We start from the raw sequence: 17,178 nt of genomic DNA on the forward strand, positions 1-17,178 counted from the left end.
GCCAGATACTGCAGGGAACACTCACTCTCTGCTCATGACATACCTCATCAAAAAAATACATTTCAAAAATAGTTGATGTGCGGTTAGAGCATGAAAACAAGCAAAATACAGTAAAACGCTTTAACGTGTTTTGCAGTGGCCTGTTTTCCCCACACTAAAGCTACATTAAACCTTTAATAAAAGGGCCCTTACAGATTCAAATTTAAAGACAACCATGAAAAGGTGAGCTTTCAGACAAGATCTAATAAGGTCAGAGAGAGAGCATTATGTAGAGTGCTTTTTTTGTGGCGGTAAGTGCCGGTACAGTGTACCAGCACCTTTTAAAATTTCCCATTCACTGTCCTTGTTTTCTTTTTTCGCTGCCTGCTCAAGAGTCCGGGCCCACAATCACTCAGGGCAAGTGGCCCAGCACCAGCACAGTCAACCTTCGTTCCAGCCTATCTGCTCATGGCATGCCCTGCTGGTATACGTGACAGAGATGCCGGAACTAAAAGGGCCTTCCTGAGTGCATGGCGTTGCGCACAAAGGCTTCTCATTGTTGGTTCTGGGCCTTCTGTTTGGCGGATTACTGCCGGTTCGGACTCGCAAGCAGGCAGGCAGAGAGAGAAGGAAGGAAGGGTAGGGGAGAGAGGAGAACTGCTGGACATGGATAGAGAGGAGAGGGCAGAGGAGAGAGGAGAATTGCTGGACATGGATGAATGGAGGGGAAGGCAGGGCAGAGAGAATTTCTGGACATGGACGGAAAGGAGAGCAGGGGAGAGAGGAGAATTGCTGGACATGGATGGATGGAGGGGAGGGCTGGGGAGAAAGGAGAAATGCTGGACATGCATGGATGGAGGGAATGGCAGGGGAGAGAGGAAAATTACTGGACATGGATGGAGAGGAGAGCAGGGGAGAGAGGAGAATTTCTGGACATGGATGGAAGGGAGGGCAGGGGAGAGAATTGCCAAATATGGATGGATGGAGGACAGAAAGGAGACTCGCTGAACATGGATGGAGGGGAGGGAGGAGAAAGAAGAAGATGCATATAGATAGAGATGAGGGAAAGGGAAGAAAGGAGAAAAACTGCACATAGATGGAGAAAATAGGCAAAAGCTGAATCAACTGCATACCTCCTCCAATCAAGTCCGTGGAGGACCCAGCTTTTGCTTATGGTTGTAGCACAAGAAATGAAGATAAAAGGAGGAAAATAAAGAAATAAATGGACAGGAAGCCCTGGAAACGGAGTTAAGAGAACAGAGAGAGAGCAGCAGAATTATAGACTGGGACCAATGTGATCAGAAAAACAAAGTCACCAGACAACAAAGGTAGAAAAAATCATTTTATTTTCATTTTAGTCTTTGGAATATATCCAATTTTGTGGCTGAGGAACTTGGAATAGTCACTCCAAAGTCAAATTGGATCGCATCGCCCACCACTGAAGAGAATTCCGAAAGTCGGTGGACAGTTGGATTACATCCTCTAGATCCCCTGCAGCTTGAAACCACTGGGAAGCTAGGATCCATTGAGCTGATCTCATATGCAGATGTGCCATGGGCGTTACATGAACTGTGGAGGCCATGTGCCCCTGAAGTCTCAACATCTGCCGAGCCGTGACCTGCTGAGACGCTCAAATCATGGACACCAGGGACAGAAGGTTGTCTGCCCTTGCCTCGGGGAGATAAGCTCAAGCTGTATGAGTGTTCAGTAGAGCTCCAATGAATTCCAATTTTTGGACAGGAGTGAGATGGAGTAATTTTCTTATGAACCCCAGTAGCTCTAGCACCTGAATAGTCATTCGCATAGACTACATAGCACCTTCCTCCGAGGTGCTCTTCACCAGCTAATCGTCGAGATAAGGAAACACATGCACTCCCAGTCTGCGTAGTAAACACGCTGGGTGCAGATGCCAGACCAAAGGGCAGTACACGGTACTGAAAGTGTTGTGTTCCCAGCCGAAATTGAAGATACTTTCTGTCAGCTGGAAGAATCGAGATGTGTGTGTAAGCATCCTTTAAGTCCAGAGAGCATAGCCAATCGTTCTACTGAATCATGGGAAGAAGGGTGCCCAGGGAAACCATCCTGAACTTTTCTCGGATTAGGAATTTGTTCAGGGCCCTTAGGTCTAGGGTGGAACGCATCCCCCCTGTTTTCTTTTGCACAAGGAAGTACCTGGAACAGAATCCCAGCCCTTCTTCCCCTGGTGGAACGGGTTTGACCGCATGGGTCTTTAGAAGGGCGGAGAGTTCCTCTGCAAGTACCTGCTTGTGCTGGGAGCTGCAAGAATGAGCTCCCGGTGGGCAATTTGGAGGTTTGGATTCCAGATTGAGGGTGTATCCTAACCAGACTATTTGAAGAACCCACTGGTCGGAAGTTATGAGAGGCCACCTTTGGTGAAAAAACATTAATCTCCCCCCCAACCGGCAAGTTGTCCAGTATGGACACTTTTACAGCGGCTATGCTGAACTAGAGCCAGTCAAAAGCTCGTCCCTTGCTTTTGCTGGGGAGCAGCAGGGGCCTTAGGCGCAAGCTGTTGATAAGAACGAGCATGCTAAGGCTGAGCCTGGGTAGGCTGTCGAGAATCCGGAGTGTACCTATGCCTAGCATAGGAATAGGGAGCACTCCACTTCTCACCAAAAAACCTCCTAGTTGAGGAGGTTGTAGCAGAAGATGCCCGGTGGGAGAGAGAATCCATAGCATCATTATGCTTCTTGATCTGGTCAACAAGATCGTCTACTTTTTCACCAAAAAGGTTGCAAGGTACATATGCCATCCGCTGCTGGACCGAATGATCCAGGTCAAAGACACACAGCCATGAGAGTCTGCGCATCACTATACCTTGAGTAGCTATTCTGGATGCCACATCAAAAGAGTCATAAGAGCCCCTGGCCAGGAATTTACGACACGCCTTCTGCTGCCTGACCACCTGGCGAAAAGGCTCGGCCTGCTCCGGAGGGAGGGCATCAAACAAGCTAGACAGTTGTCTTATTGAGTTCCGCAAATGGACGCTTGTGAAGAGCTGGTAAGACTGGATTCGGGTGGCAAGCATAATGGCCTGATACTTCTTCCTCTCAAAAGAATCCAAGGGCCTAGCTTCTCTGCCTGGGGGCGCCGAGGCATAGTCTCTAGTACTCTTGGCTCTTTTGAGGGCAGAATCCACCACCATGGAATTGTGGGGTAACTGAAACCTCATCAATCCAGATTCACCTTGGATCCGATACTGGGAATCAGCCTTCTTCGGGATCACGGGGCCAGACAGAGGGAACAACCAGTTCCGCATAAGGACTTCCTTCAGTACCTTATGTAGAGAAGCCATCACAGCCTCCTTAGGTGGAGAAGGATAGTCCAGGGCCTCGAGCATCTCAGCGCTGGGCTCATCCTCAACCTCCATAGGGAAAGGAATAGCCGTAACCATTTCCCGGACAAAGGAAGTAAAGGACAGACTCGCCGGAGGAGATAATCTCCTTTCAGGTGGAGGGGAAGGTTCAGAGGGAATCCCATATGACCCATCAGAAGAAAAGTATCTAGGATCTGACTCCCACGAATGCTCCTCTTCAGTATCAGATAAGACCTCTCTCAGGGCACTCCGAGACTGAGCCTGCCTCAACGCCGAGGAACGATGTCCTCAATGGTGGTCAAAAGGCCGACGCCCACCTGGACTGCGGCGAAACTTCCTCCACCGATGTTGAAGGGGAGTCGACCTGGGTGGCACTCCTTGCAGCACTGAGGACGGGGACCTCACCGCAGGTGAGGGGCCAGACACCGCTGCAGCAGACCATACGGAAGGCACAAGCACCCCCAACACCGAAGCAGACTGGCACAGCAGTCCTTCCAGAAGCTCTGGAAGCAGGGCCCAGATGCGCTCATCGAGAGCTGCCATCAGAGAAGGCTGTGGGGTCAGTGGAACAGCTGATGGTAGAATCTGCTGAGGTTTGGGAGCAGGCACCGGGCTGCTGGAAGACCGATGCATTGACACCTCCTGTATAGAGGGGGAGCGGTCCTCTCGGTGCCAAAGCTTCTCGGGTGCCGAGTCCCTCTATGCCCCGGAGCTGCTGGCACCGCGTGTAGAAGGAGATTGATGACGGTGCTTCGCCTTTGCTCGATTCCCGTCATTGAGACTCCTTGGTACTGACGAGGACGACGTGGAATACTCACTTCTCCTCAGGGTCGGGTCTGACGATGGTCGGTCCCGGGGGGGCCTGCATAGCAGAAGGTCTCAAGACAGGTGAAAACCCACTCGATGCCTCACTGCTCCCAGCGCGACTTGGTCTCTCAGCAGCCATTAACCTCTGCTCCCGACGTCGATGCCGCCGACCTCGGTACTGATGTCGATGCCAACGTCGAAGGACCGGACTAAGCCCCCAAAAGTTTCTCTCTCTGGGCTTCTCAAGCCACTTGGGTCCGTTTCTTCCAACGGCACAGACTACAAGCAGCTGGGCTGTGGTTGAGCCCAAGGCACTGGATACATCAGGAATGGGTATCGGTACCTGAGATGGTCTAGTTGCACAGAGTACAACGTTTGAAGCCACTGGGTGTCTTCGATGACATGGAAGAAAAAAATGGCCTCTGCGAAATCAAAAGAAGCAATTGTGCCAAAAGGAAGGGCACACAAAAGATGACAGAAATCCGGCCACATCGAAAAACAAAGTAAACTTAAATTCAGGAGAAAAAGAAGCTAAACAGGAAAAACTACGGGAAACTTCTTTAAAAAAAACAAAACAAAAAAAACAAACAAGAAAAGCGAAAAACTTGCAAAAAAAAAAAAAAAAGATTTGCTCTAGAGAAAACTCTTTTCCCGGGCCTGAACGAGGCGCTCAGGAGGAACCTGCCGCACCTTGTCACGGAAAAAGAAAAACTGAGGAGACGCGCTCGCGCAGCACGTGCACCACAACACTCTGGCAAAACTTTGTTTATAAATGCAGATTCCCGGGCTGACGCAGACGTCGATCCACATGTGAGAACAAGCAGCCTGCTTGACCTCGGAGAATTAGTTTTATGGAGTGTCCTCTTCTTTTAATACTGTTTGAAAAGTTAAATAACCATTCCCTCATTAACTGTTCCAACTCACTCATTTTATAGACTTTTATCATATCCCTTCTCAATCATCTTTTCTCCAAGCTGAAGGGCGCTAACCAGTTTAGCCTTTCTTCATAAAGGAAATGTATCTTTTTTATCAGTTTTGCACTCTTTTCTGAACATTTTCTAGTTTTGCTATATCCTTTTTGAGCTGGTGACCAGAACTGTATACAATACTCAAGGTGTGGTATGGCCCTATAGAGAGGCATATTGATACTCTATGTTTTGTTGTTCATTCAATGTCATCCTTAACATTATCTTTGCTACTTTGGCAGCTGTGGCACACTGGGCTGAACATTTCAACGAATTGTCCACAATGACTTCAAGGTCATTTTTAGTGGGTGGTGACTCCTAACTCAGAAGCTAGCATTTTGTACCTGTAGTTGAGATTTTTTTTTCCATAAGTACTTCACTTTGTACTTGTCTATATTAAATTTCATGTAATTCCTCAAAATCCTCTGCTACTTTTATGACTTTGGACAATCTTATGTCATTCACAAATTTGAACACCTTACTAGTCACTTTCCAGATCATGAATATGTTAAACAGCAAAGGTCCAGAACAGACCCTTGGGACATTCCATTACTAACCCTTTTCAATATGGATAACAGACTTGTTTCCTGTCTTAGCCAGTATGCAATCTGCAAAACGTCATTACCTATCCCATGACTCTTTAATTTCCTAAGAAGTCTCTCATAAGAAACTTAGTCAAACATTCTGAAAATCCAGATTTTAGACACTCTCTGTTACGTTCCTCACCTGGTGCCAGGCCTGTGCGGCCGATTCGCCGGCGAGTCGTGGTCCGGCGAAGATAGCCGACCATCTTAGTGCTGGTTAGCTTCAGGAAGGTAGGAGGGTCTGTTTCTGTTTCCTATTTCTGGCAGCTGTCATCTGGGTTGGATCAATGGCTGCAGCCATCTTGGATACATCAGGCCCTGGGAAGCCATCTTGGAGTAACGAGGTCAGGAAGGAAGCCCATATTTGGACGTAAGCATCTCTGCTGATGGGGGCAGCCATCTTGAATCAGCTGCACATGTTTGAGAGTGATTTCAACACTATTTAAAGCCCTGCCTCCAGTCCTTCGTTGCTTCGGCCTCAATTGTGTTTGATGTCCACGCCGGTGCTCCTTTTCTTCAGTTCCAGTGTTCCAGACCTCGGCTTGTTTCCCGGACCTCGCTTGTTTTGCTGCCTGCCTTGACCTTGGACTGTTTTTGACTACTCTTTGCTCTACGGATTTACCTGGCTTTTGGACTGTGTCTGTTTGCCTGCCTGTCTGGTCAGTGGTCGTGCAACCCCGCCGGTTCCAGAAGTCCTGGTGGCTGCCCAAACCTGGGGGCTCAACTCCCAGGGAACGGCGGTCGCTCCCCAGGTGAAGCTAGGGGTTGTCTGGCTGCCTGACCGAGTGCGGTGTCACTCCATCCTAGCCGTGCTCAGTCGGGGCACAAGGGCTCACATTCCTCCAGTCATAACACTCTCTCAAAAAAGTACTCTTTTTTTCTCTCAACTTCATTCATTTTATAACTTAAGTTGTAGAAGACTGTTTAGATTTTATCAGTATTACTCACATCATTGAAGTGTTGACTAGTTCTCATGATATATGGTGTTCTTCTACTTTTATCAGGTTTCATCCAGCCTTGCCCAAAAAATTCCCTGCAAGGTTAAAGAACATTAAAAATTATGTACAAATAATCAAAACTAATCTATTTTTAATATGTTTGTTTCCCTAAGAACACAAAATAGAAAGACTAGGGGACACTCAATGAAGTTACTTTTTATGTTATAAAACTTTTTTTTATTGATGACATAACAATACAAACAGATTAATTAAAAAGAAACTCTATAATGACAATATCAAGACCGACAAGTTCTACTAAATGTGGACTGTCATCAATTTTGACCCCAAATCCTCCTTCAATTCCACCCCATCCTCCCTCCCCAAAACACTTCTCCCCACTTTAACACTGTACCTAACTGAGGTAAAAGAAAATGCTACTATTATACCAAATCCACAGAGTTCAACACACTATGATGAAATTTTGAGATGTAGGCTGAACTGCTTTCCTTCGAGTCCCTTCCTACCCAATGCTGAGTACGTACCCTCACCCCTTGCCGTACCATGCGATGCCTGATCTCTATCTACCCGGTCACCGTCATTGTCCCAATGAAAATCTATTCAAAATCTGGCTGCGAGCCACTGGTGAAATCTTATTCAAGTAAGCCTCCCAAATCATGAGAAACCTCTGCTGCCTTTTTGGGGACAAGTGTGCACCCTGCGATTCCCATATCATTAGCTGATGGAGCCTATTCCTCCAATATCAAAACATTGAGAATGCACTTCTTTCCTAAAATACATGACTTGACATGGTCATACTTTTAAAACAAACATGAGAAAATACTTTTTCACTCAACGAATAGTTAAGCTCTGGAACTCATTGCCGGAGGATGTGGTAACAGCAGTTAGCATATCTGCGTTCAAAAAAAGGTTTGGCCAGGTTCCTGGAGGAAAAGCCCATAGTCTGCTATTGTGATAAATATAGGGGAAGCCACTGCTTGCCCTGGGATTCGTAGCATGGAATATTTCTACTATTTGGGTTTCTGCCAGGTACTTGTAACCTGGATTGACCACTGTTGGAAGCAGGAAACTGAGCTAGATGGACCATTGGTCTGACCCAGTATGGCTATTCTTATGTTCTTGAAGCCTCTGGGGTCTATCTTTTGGGTCAAGTCATCTGGAAAAATAGCCGCAGTGAAATCAAACAACTCTATGATGAAAGTCAAGACCTCAGTGGGGCATACACAGAGTGAAATGTTGAAAAAATAAAGGAAACTTTCAAGTCTGACACAAAATGGGAGACGTGTATCTTACTGACTCCTCAGAGAACTGAAAAGTGGTCCTACGTAATACTGGCAAGTGGGAAGAAGTGCTATGTGCAGTGAACCCGCTCAAAAGTTCTAGAAATTTACCCCCCTGTTTACTAAGCTGCGCGGCAATGCCGACACAGCCCGTTCACTTTGTATGGGCTCTGTCAGTGCTAGCGCTGCTTAGTAAACAGGAGGGTTAGGTTGGAGTTATGTTGTCATGCCGGGATCTGTCAGTGATGTCATCCATCTTGTAAAGACTTAGTATTCTGTTTGTCCTTATAGAAAAGGATGCACATGTTCCATCTAATGTAATACACAAAAAGCGAATGATACATACCTGTAGCAGGTGTTCTCCGAGGACAGCAGGCTGATTGTTCTCACGACTGGGGTTGACGTCCACGGCAGCCCCTCAAACCGGAAGAAAAAATCTCGCAGGAGGTCCCGCATGAAGGGCACGCCCACCGCGCATGCGTGGCTGTTTTCCCGCCCATGCACGACCGTTCCCACTCAGTTAAATGACAAGCAAAGAAATATGGAAAAATGCAACTCCAGAGGGGAGGAGGGAGGGTAGGTGAGAACAATCAGCCTGCTGTCCTCGGAGAACACCTGCTACAGGTATGTATAATTCGCTTTCTCCGAGGACAAGCAGGCTGCTTGTTCTCACGACTGGGGTATCCCTAGCTCCCAGGCTCACTCAAAACAACAAACATGGTCAATTGGGCCTCGCAACGGCGAGGGCATAACAGAAATTGACCTACGACGAACAACTAACTGGGAGTGCAGCCTGAACAGAATAAAACTGGGTCCAGGAGGGTGGAGTTGGATTCAAACTCCAAACAGATTCTGCAGCACCGACTGCCCGAACTGACTGTCGCGTCGGGTATCCTGTTGGAGGCAGTAATGTGATGTGAATGTGTGGACAGATGACCACGTTGCAGCCTTGCAAATCTCTTCAATAGTGGCTGACTTCAAGTGGGCCACTGACGCTGCCATGGCTCTAACACTATGAGCCGTGACATGACCCTCAAGAGCCAGCCCCGCCTGGGCGTAAGTGAAGGGAATGCAATCTGCTAGCCAATTGGAGATGGTGCATTTCCCGACAGCGACCCCCTTCCTATTGGGGTCGAAAGAAACAAACAATTGGGCAGACTGTCTGTGGGGTTGTGTCCGCTCCACATAGAAGGCCAACGCTCGCTTGCAGTCCAATGTGTGCAACTGACGTTCAGCAGGGTGGGTATGCGGTCTGGGAAAGAATGTTGGCAAGACATTTGACTGGTTAAGATGGAACTCAGACACCACCTTTGGCAGGAACTTAGGGTGAGTGCGGAGGACTACTCTGTTATGATGAAATTTAGTATAACGAGCATGAGCTACCAGGGCTTGAAGCTCACTGATTCTACGAGCTGAAGTTACTGCCACCAAGAAAATGACCTTCCAGGTCAAGTACTTCAGATGGAATGAATTCAGTGGCTCAAAAGGAGGTTTCATCAGCTGGGTGAGGACGACGTTGAGATCCCATGACACTGCAGGAGGCTTCGACAAAAACAAGCCTCTCATGAATCGAATGACTAAAGGCTCTCCAGAGATGGCTTTACCCTCTACACGATGATGGTAAGCACTAATTGCACTAAGGTGATTCCTCACTGAGTTGGTCTTGAGACCCGACTCTGATAAGTGTAGAAGGTATTCAAGTAGGTTCTGTGCAGGACAAGAACGAGGTTCTAAGGCCTTGCTCTCACACCAAACGACAAACCTCCTCCACTTAAAAAAAGTAACTCTTTTTAGTGGAATCTTTCCTAGAGGCAAGCAAGACACGGGAGACTCCCTCAGACAGACCCAACGAAGCAAAATCTACACCCTCAACATCCAGGCCGTGAGAGCCAGAGACTGAAGGTTGGGGTGCAGAAGCTCTCCGTCGTTCTGCGAAATGAGAGTTGGAAAACATTCCAATCTCCACGGTTCTTCGGAGGACAACTCCAGAAGAAGAGGGAATCAGATCTGACGGGGCCAAAAGGGCGCTATCAGAATGATGGTGCCGCGGTCTTGCTTGAGCTTCAGTAAGGTCTTCCCCACCAAAGGTATGGGAGGATATGCATACAGGAGGCCCTTCCCCCAATGAAGGAGAAAAGCATCCAACGCTAGTCTGCCGTTTGTTTGAAGTCTGGAACAGAACTAAGGCAGCTTGTGATTGGTCTGGGAAGCGAAAAGGTCCACCGAGGGAGTGCCCCACTCTCGGAAGATCTTGCGTACCACCCTGGAATGGAGCGACCACTCATGCGGTTGCATGAGTCTGCTCAGCCTGTTGGCCAGACTGTTGTTTACGCCTGCCAGGTATGTGGCCACGAGAAACATGCCGTGCTGGCCTGCCCATTGCCACATCCTGACGGCTTCCTGACACAAGAGGCGAGATCCGGTGCCCCCCTGCTTGTTGATGTAGTACATTGCAACCTGATTGTCTGTCCGAATTTGGATAATTTGGAAGGACAGCCGATCCCTGAAGGCCTTCAGCGCGTTCCAGACCCCTCAGAGCTCCAGGAGATTGATCTGAAGACCGTGTTCCTGGAGGGACCAAACCCCTTGGGTGTGGAGCCCATCGACATGAGCTCCCCACCCCAGGAGAGACGCATCCGTTGTCAGCACTTTTTGCAGCTGAGGAATTTGGAATGGGCGTCCCAGGTAAAATTGGTCCGAATTGTCAACCAGCGCAGCGAATTGCGACAACTGATGGGCAGGCGGATAGCATCTTCTAGATTCCCGGTGGCCTGGCACCACTGGGAAGCTAGGGTCCATTGAGCTGATCTCATGTGAAGACGAGCCATGGGAGTCAAATGGACTGTAGAGGCCATATGGCCCAGGAGTCTCAACATCTGCCGAGCTGTGATCTGCTGGGACGCTCTGGCCTGGGAGGCGAGAGACAGAAGGTTCTGAGCCCTCGCCTCGGGAAGATAGGCCTGAGCCGTCTGTGAATTCATCAGAGCTCCTATGAATTCCAGAGATTGGTGCATCCCCCCTGTTTTCTTTTCCACAAGGAAGTACCTGGAATAGAATCCCTGCCCTTCCTGCCCGGGTGGCACGGGCTCGACCGCATTGGTGCTGAGAAGAGCGGAAAGTTCCTCTGCAAGTACCTGCTTGTGGTGGGAGCTGAAGGATTGAGCTCCCAGTGGACAATTTGGTGGGGTGGAAACCAAATTTAGGGTGTATCCGCACTGCACTATTTGGAGAACCCACTGGTCGGAGGTTATGAGAGGCCACCTTTGGTGAAAAACTATCAGCCTCCCCCCGACCGGCAGGCTGTCCGGCATGGCTACTTTGATGGCGGCTATGTTCCCATGGATCCAGTCAAAAGCCCGTCCCCTGCTTTTGCTGTGGAGGCGCAGGGGGCTGCTTAGGCGCACGCTGTTGATGGGAATGAGTGCGCAGGGACTGTCCCTGTGCCTGAGGAGGCCTTCGGGCCGGCTGGTTGTACCTGCGCTTGCTGTAAGCGTAAGGTGCAGCCTGCCTGGTCTGGGAAAAACGTCCACCAGTGGGGGCAGATGCTGAAGGTGCCCGGTGGGAGCGCTTGTGGAGAGCGGTTTCCAGCTGGTGTAGTTAGTCCACCAACTGCTCAACCTTCTCGCCAAAAAGGTTATCCCCCCCGGCAAGGGACATCTGCCAGCCTTTGCTGGATGCGGTTGTCCAGGTCAGAGGCACGCAGCCATGAGTCTCCGCATCACTATACCCTGGGCCGCGGCTCTGGATGCCACATCACAGGTGTCATAGATGCCCCTGGACAGGAATTTTCTGCACGCCTTCAGCTGCCTGACCACCTCCTGAAAGGGCCTGGACTGCTCCGGGGGAAGCTTGTCAACCAGGTCCGCCAGTTGCCTCACATTGTTCCGCATGTGGATGCTCGTGTAGAGCTGGTATGATTGGATAATAGTCACGAGCATGGAAGAATGGTAGTCCCTCCTCCCAAATGAGTCCAGAGTGCGAGACTCCCGCCCTGGGGGCGCCGAGGCGGTATCCCTCGAACTCCTTGCCCTTTTGAGAGTAGAGTCCACGACCGCTGAGTCATGTGGCCGCTGAGGCCGCATCAACTCTGGGTCTCTGTGGACTCTGTATTGGGACTCCACTTTCTTAGGGATGGTGGGATTAGATAACGGCTTCAACCAGTTCCGAAGCAGTGTCTCCTTGAGGACATTGTGCAACGGTACCATGGAAGAATCTCTAGGTGGTGATGGATAGTCGAGGACCTAGAGCATCTCAGCCCTCAGCTCATCCACGGTGACCACTGGGAAGGGAATGCTAATAGACATATCCCTGACAAAAGAGGCAAAAGAGAGGCTCTCTGGAGGCGAGAGCTTCCTCTCCGGTGAAGGCGTGGGGTCGGAGGGAAGACCCACAGACTCCTCGGAGGAGAAATATCTGGGGTCTGCCTCCTCCTCCCACGAGGCCTCCTCCTCAGTGTCGGACATGAGCTCTCGCAGCTCAGACCGCAACCGGGCCCGTCTCGACCCTGAGGAACCATATCCTCGACGATGGTATCGAGAGGTGGACTCCCGCGCTGGCTGGAACGAAGCTCCCTCCATCGATGTCGATGGGGATTCCACCTGAGTGGCGATCGAGACTGGGTGTCGAAGACCGCATCACAGGGCCAGAGCCAGCCGGTGCTTCCATCAACGGCACTGTGGGCGCAAGCACCCCCGGTGCCTGCAAGGCCTGGCGCATCAGCCCCTCCAGGATCCTCGGGAGGATGGCTCGGAGGCACTCGTCTAGGCCTGCTGTCGGGAGAGGCTGGGGGGCCGGTGTGGGCGTCAGTGCTGGAAGCTGCCCGGGTCCAGGAGACGGTACCGGGGTACCCGACGACCTGCGCATCAACACCTCTTCGATAGAGGGGGAGCGCTCCTCCTGACGTTGGCGCTTCTTGGGGATCGAGTCTTCTCTTGACGTCCCGGAGCTGCCAGTCCCATGCGCCGTGGGCGACCGATGACGGTGCTTCTTCGCAGCCTTCTTTCGATGCACGTCATTGGCGCTCTGTGGCATGGACGAGGAGGAAGTGGAGTCTCCGCGCCCTCTGGGGGTCGGATCCGACAGGGTTCGGTCCCGATGGCCCTGAGCAACAGGAGTGGCCGGGGCGGACTGCCCACGCGGTCGCTCACCGCCGCCGTCAGGTCGTCGGGCCAAGGGAACCTGTACTCCTGGGGTCGGTGCCATAGTCGGCGTCGAAGACGTCGACATCGGTACCGGTACCGAAGACCCGGCCGTCGACACCGATGCCGCCGAGGTTGACGTCGAAGGGCCGGCACAAATTCCAAAAAGACGCTACCTGCGTCCGCTTTCGCAAGCCGAGACACAAGGTGCACGCCTTGGAGTTATGCTCCGGGCCGAGGCACTGGAGACACCAAGCGTGAGGATCGGTCTGCGAGATCTGCCGGCCGCACCGACCACACTTTTTGAATCCGATCGGGACCTTCGAGGACAATCGACGGAAAAATCGCGTTGGCGAGGTCAAAATCGTCGATGGTGGCGGTAAAAAGGCACACCACAAAATAAAGAACGACCGCGCGGCCACAAGGCCGCGACAAGGCAAACCAAACGGATGAAACTCGATGGAAAGGAAAGTCCTTTTTTTTTTTTAAAGGGTGCGCGAATGCGCGGAAAACAAAAAAATAATAAAGAATATCGTGGACTAGGCCGCAAATTGGTTTTCCGGGGCTGACACGGAGAGGGATGAAGACGCGTCTCTCTCCAGCGCGGAAAGCGAAAAAACTGAGCGGGAACGGTTGCGCACAGGTGGGAAGACGGCCGCGCATGTGCGGTGGGCGTGCACTGCGTGCGGGACGTCCCGCGAGATTTTTTCTTCCAGTTTGAAGGGTTGCTTTGGACGTCAACCCCAGTCGTGAGAACAAGCAGCCTGCTTGTCCTCGGAGAACCAAATATACCAGCAGACAAAGTAAAGAGGATTCAGACATAAGATCAAAAGGAATATCAACAGAGGAAAGAAATAGTCATATAAATATTTTGAAGACTTTAGCTAGTATTATTGACTATCTGGAGTGAAGACACTTACTGATAAGGGATGCTTCTGAAAACAATATGGTCTAGAAGTGTAATTTGCTCTGCAAGTTCCATAGCTGACAATGTTTCTAAGCACTCTGCTTTTGGACAGTCTGACTGCAAAACAGAAAACAATGAAAAATGTTAAAAAATGGCATTCTGCTACTATAGCACTTTTCTAATAATGAAATACCGGGAAACCTTTAAGTGATAACACCACAATTGACAATGTAACCTGGTGATCCCACTCTAACTTAACAAGAATCAATTAAATTCTTTGAGGGAAAAAGATCTCAGTGGCTCTCATGGCTCATATTTAAAAAGCACATAGAAGAACCCAGCTGGGAATGGTGAAAACAGACATTTCCATAGAGCCAATCATTGCCTCATATTAGAAAAATAAGTTTCTTCACTTTAAATTGGTTGATTTGACTCACTGAAAAATATGATTTCATAACTGAAAAATAGAAGTTAGAAATTTACTATTATTATTTATTATATTAGAGGCCTCTCTAAACCAGACACTGGTGGGTGACATAGAGGCATATTTTCAAAGCACTTAGCCTCCCAAAGTTCCATAGAAACCTATGGAACTTAGCCTCCCAAAGTGCTTTGAAAATATGCCTCATAATCAACTGTAATATTTAAATGTGTGCTGCATCGAGTTCTCCACCTGCTCCAAGTCCTCTGTCTGCCAGCTCCTTGGTACATCGGGAGAACAGTTTCCAGCACATAGACAAAACAGGGAGAAAGCGGACTCTCTAAACTAGACACTGCTGTCATCTACCAACAATTGCAGCCTGAAGCACGCTGTTGGGTGCTGATGTCAGCGCACAGTGTGCTCATGGGAAATCAAGCTCCAAGGCAGCAATTTAAACAACTTCTCACTTCAAAGGACTGCTTCCATCAGCGAGTCCTGCTGCCTCTCTCCAAGCTATCATCTATCAACAATCCCAGCCTAAGGCTCACTGTTGGGTGTCCATGTCAGCGTCCAGAGTGTCCAGCAGGCTCAAGGGAAATCAATCTCTAAAGCGGCAGTTTAAACAACTTCTTACTTCAAAGGACTGCTTCCATCAGTGAGTCCTGCTGCCTCTCTCCAAGCTGTCATCTACCAACAATCACAGCCTGAGGTATGCTGTCAGGTGCTGACATCTGCGTCCAGCAGGATCGAGGAAAATCAAGCTCTGAGGTGGCAGTTTAAACAACTTGTCACTTCAAAAGACTGCTTCCATCAGCGAGTCCTGCTGCCTCTCTCCAAGCTGTCATCTAACAACAATCGCAGCCTGAGGCACGCTGTCGGGTGCTGTTGTCAATGACCAGCGGGCTCAAGGGAAATTAAGCTCTGAGGCATCGCGCCAAAGGGGTAGCAGGACACTCCGCATCAGAGATATACATCTTTATCAAATATTTGTCTTAAATTCATCATCATCATATTCAGTAAGTCTACTTCCAGACATTATCTCACACTAGTCTCAAAATGTTCTTCGAGTTATTCACAGTCAATTGGCTATGTATTACTATTGTGTCAGGCTCACTTTCAAAAGAGAAAAACGTCTAAAAAGTGGCATAAGTCTGCATTTGGACATTTTTCTCATAAAAATGTCCAAATCAGTATTTTCAAAACCTATTTTTACACGTTTTTCTATGAAATCCGTCAGAACTACGTCCAAATCTCAAGGGGGCGTTTCAGGGGCATGTTCAGGGTGGGACTTGAGCGTTCCTTTTTTCAGCCATAATGGAACAAAACAAAAACGTCCAGGACTAAAACTTAGAAGTTTGGAGCTAGACCTGTTTTTATTATGAATAAGGCACAAAAAGGTGCCCTAAATGACCAGATGACCACTGGAGGGAATCAGGATTGACCTCCCCTTATTCCCCCAGTGGTCACTAACCCCCTCCTACCCCCAAAAATGTGAAGAAAAACATTACTTGCCAGCTTTTGTGCCACCTTCAGATGTTATACTCAGGTCCATCAGAATAGCATGCAGGTTCCTGGAGTAGTCTAGTAGTGGGTGCAGTGCACTGCAGACAGATGGGCCCAGCCTCCTACCTCTCCCTATCTATTACAATTGTGGAGGAACCTGCAAGCCCTCCAAAACTCACCAGAGACCCACATATAGGTGCCCCTTTCACCCATAAGAGATATAGTAGTGGTGCATAGTTGGGGGTAGTGGGTTTTGGGGGGGCTCAGCAGACAAAGCGAGGGAGCAATGGTCAGATGTGTACCTGGGAGCATTTTATGAAGTCTACTGCAGTGCCACCTAGGGTGCCCTATTGCAGTCTGGGATGTCAGTGGGAGCAGTCTACTAAAAACGCTGGCTCCGCCTACATTCCAATGGCTTGATTTTGTACGTTTTGAACTTGGATGTTTTTTCCCCCCAAAATGGATAAAAAAACAAAACAACCCCCCCCCCCCCCCCCCCCCGTCCAAATCATAAAACGTCCATAGTATTTTCGAAAAAGATAGACGTTTCTGTTGGGAGAGATGAGGGGGGGGGGGGGGTTATACAAGAGTTTGCTAATGTACAACTGTGTTCCACTGATATGTTTGTCAATAAAAATTTAAAGTTCAAAAAATGAAGATAGACGTTTCTTTCCTGTTCAGAATTTGGACGTTTTGTATAAAACGTCCAAATTCAGATTTAGACATCATATCGAAAATGCCCCTCCTAGTCACATTTTAACTGGCTTTCCCTCTACTTTAGAAGCCTACTTTAATATCCCAGACATTATTTCTAAAGTTGAAGCAGGAAACCACAAAACACAATATGACAAATTCAATTATTGTAATCAACTAAATCATACACACATCAATTAAAAAACACCTGACTCAAAGCCACCCTACTCAAAAACAAAACATAACCCTTTCTCCATAAGAAAACATTTCAAAAATGTTAAATACACACTCATAATTCACTCCCATTTACACCAGTCCCAATTGGATATGTTAATGCCAGATCTACTATAAACAAAACATAGATAATCAGAGAATGGCTAAAGTAGAACAATTAGACCTCCTATTGATTACTAAAACCTGGTTACATGCGCAAGACGATCCAATATTAAATGACCTATGTTCCCCAAGCTACAAAATTCTTCACCAAGATAGAAACGGGAAAAAAAGGAGGCACTGCCATAATATATAAATCCTTTTTCAAAGTAGAACTGATATCTCATATTAACTCCCCTACTCTCGTAATAATTGCTTGCAAAATCAACAGCAAC

General features: G+C 48.7%; 1 protein-coding gene across 1 annotated transcript in view; it reads right to left on the reverse strand.

The window, feature by feature from the left end:
* LOC115459311 (ras-specific guanine nucleotide-releasing factor 2-like) overlaps positions 1-17,178 on the reverse strand; it is a gene marked incomplete at both ends in the record, with an annotated part of 71,820 nt that overhangs the window by 13,637 nt on the left and 41,005 nt on the right. Inside the window, 2 exons of the mRNA XM_030189157.1 lie at positions 6,621-6,705; positions 13,967-14,070. Of these exons, the coding sequence (XP_030045017.1) occupies positions 6,621-6,705; positions 13,967-14,070 (189 nt within the window). The remainder of the gene's footprint in view (positions 1-6,620; positions 6,706-13,966; positions 14,071-17,178) is intronic.

The sequence above is a fragment of the Microcaecilia unicolor genome, unplaced genomic scaffold (genome assembly GCF_901765095.1).
Source record: "Microcaecilia unicolor unplaced genomic scaffold, aMicUni1.1, whole genome shotgun sequence".
Lineage (NCBI taxonomy): Eukaryota > Metazoa > Chordata > Amphibia > Gymnophiona > Siphonopidae > Microcaecilia > Microcaecilia unicolor.